At 29.5% G+C, this 2,284-nt stretch overlaps 1 protein-coding gene across 1 annotated transcript; it reads right to left on the bottom strand.

Annotated features, from left to right (window-relative positions):
* Window positions 1–1,127: 1,127 nt before the first annotated feature.
* Window positions 1,128–2,042, bottom strand: LOC11441304 (adenylate isopentenyltransferase 5, chloroplastic). The gene has a single exon (XM_003621808.1). The coding sequence runs from the start codon at window positions 2,040–2,042 to the stop codon at window positions 1,128–1,130; it is 915 nt and encodes a 304-aa protein (XP_003621856.1).
* Between the last annotated feature and the right edge of the window lie 242 nt (window positions 2,043–2,284).

Below are 2,284 nucleotides of genomic sequence, written 5' to 3' on the forward strand. Positions count from 1 at the left end.
AAAAAAAAATCACCTTCAATTTGGATTTCATTTCAATGTTTGAAAAAAAAAATTATATTAATGTTACTTATATATTTGTTTATAAAAAAAAGTTATTTTTTGGGTTTACATGATAATTTCTACTTAATTTCAAAAAAGAAAAGGTAATTTCTATAGTACACTTATGATGTGTTTGATATGCTAAAAATATGTATTTGGCATAATAACATAACACATAACAGCACAACACAAGATAGAACATCACAGAACAAACTATTTTATGGACAAAAAACTATTTTGGTATTTTAGACAACTTGTACTTCAGACAAAAAGTTATGCTATGATTAGTGAGTGACAAAAATTTCACTTTTTCTCATGTCCCTTCCACCTAGTAGAGTTGTTTTGTTATGTCCTTTATTTTTTAACATATGAAACGCACCTTTAGATATTTAATATGTACCGGTACGGATCTAGTATTTAATTTAATAGTTATATGAGTTTTTTAATATACTTTATATCATTTACAATTATATAATAACTAAATATCATTTACCACAATATTCTTTAAATAAATTTATTTCTATTTGAGAGGAATTTCTTTGAATTTTTACTACTCATAGTAGTGAATATTGATTATTTTTTAAGATAAAATACAAAAAATTTAGTATGATTCTATAAACAATGAAATAATGTTTTTTCTTATGAATTTTTTTAAAGTATAAAAATCAAGAAATAACATTTTATTTTATGAAAATTGTCCTTAATTTATTGATTTGAAAAACAAGAGTACGAGTGCATTTTAATTAGCGAGTGTATCATATATTGAAGCTCCCGTTACTCATTACAAGATGAAATATAACAACCAAGACGGAAAGTTACAAATCAAGTATATAGTTCATTAAAAAAAAGAATCTCTTAATTTTGTGTAAAAATTCAACTAATTCTACATTTTATTTAATTTTTTATATTATCAATTACAAAAAGCAACAAATCATTAAAACCAAACCCACCTAAAAATTATTCCCACGGAAAAATAAGACAAAAAAAATTTATTTTTATTTGGCAGGGAAGACAACAAAATTCCTCCTAGCACGTTTCCCAAATGAAAATAAACAAAATTCTTTTTATGTAATTTTTGCCCCAATTATTCAAACATCATTGGGTGCATGTTTCCCATTTTCATTTGAATATTTTTCATATCCAAATCCATCAGTCGTCTCCTCTAGGAATCTCTTCACTATCTCCTTGCTTGGCTTAATCACAATCTCTTGATGCAAATGTTTATAATCTTCTCCCCTTAAAAGGGCCTCAAAGACTTTCGTAGAATCAATTCTATACACCATTGATCCAAACATATCAGCCATGTTATGGATCTTCAAGAGTTGATTTTCAACCAATATGCAAGTGTTATGTTTCGTTTTTCCAATAGCTTCCTTCAGAATCTTCTCCTTTTGAGCATCGTCAATGCCATTTTTCTTTTCTATCTCAAAAAAAGAATTAAGCTCAGGAACCCCAATAGCCCTTCTAATTCCCTTTGTGTTGTCCGCCCTAGGTACAAAATATTCTCGAATCTCATCGACCATCCCTGCCTCTACCATTTCATCGACTCTTTTGCCTACATATTGAAACAGAGTAGGCAAAGACACGTCGATCCAAATGAAGCAACAATCATATTTTGAAAAAAATGCAATGGATGGGTCCTCAACTAATTTTTTAAGATAAGAATTGGACCCTCCTACAATAATAGGTAGGTGCTCATTGCCAATTATCAGATCTAGGGATTCAAGCACATGTTTGCAAAAATCATTCATAGTAAAATCATATTCAGGATCATCGATGATGCCTAATAAGTGATGCGGAATCGAACAACGTTCAGATTCCGGTACCTTATTCGTGACAATATCAAGACCCTTGTAGACTTGAATTTTGTCTGAGTTTATGATTTCAGCGGGGTAATGAGTACCCAAGCTGATTGAAAGTTTAGTTTTCCCAGTTCCAGTTGCACCCAATATGAACAAAACCTTGTTCTTCTTTTCAGCTAGGGTTGAGGTAGTGAAAGCCATAAGAGCTTTGGGATGAAAAATCTGGAGAGAAAAAAAATCAACACATAAAAAATAATAAAAATTAGTAATTAGTAAATTTGAACAAATTAAAATCGAAATACATTATTCCTAGCTATCTTGTTAGTAAGGGAGTATGTTATACCAAGAAGAGGGTTGATTGAAACTCTATTATTAGTATTAGAACTTGCTTGTGAATAATGCGTGAGTAAACCTACAGTTTTTTTTTATGAGAAAAGTGAACT

The sequence above is a fragment of the Medicago truncatula genome, chromosome 7 (genome assembly GCF_003473485.1).
Source record: "Medicago truncatula cultivar Jemalong A17 chromosome 7, MtrunA17r5.0-ANR, whole genome shotgun sequence".
Lineage (NCBI taxonomy): Eukaryota > Viridiplantae > Streptophyta > Magnoliopsida > Fabales > Fabaceae > Medicago > Medicago truncatula.

Bases quoted from the DNA above. Each gene is read 5' to 3' on its own strand.
- LOC11441304 (XM_003621808.1), bottom strand. From the start codon at position 2,042: ATGGCTTTCACTACCTCAACCCTAGCTGAAAAGAAGAACAAGGTTTTG.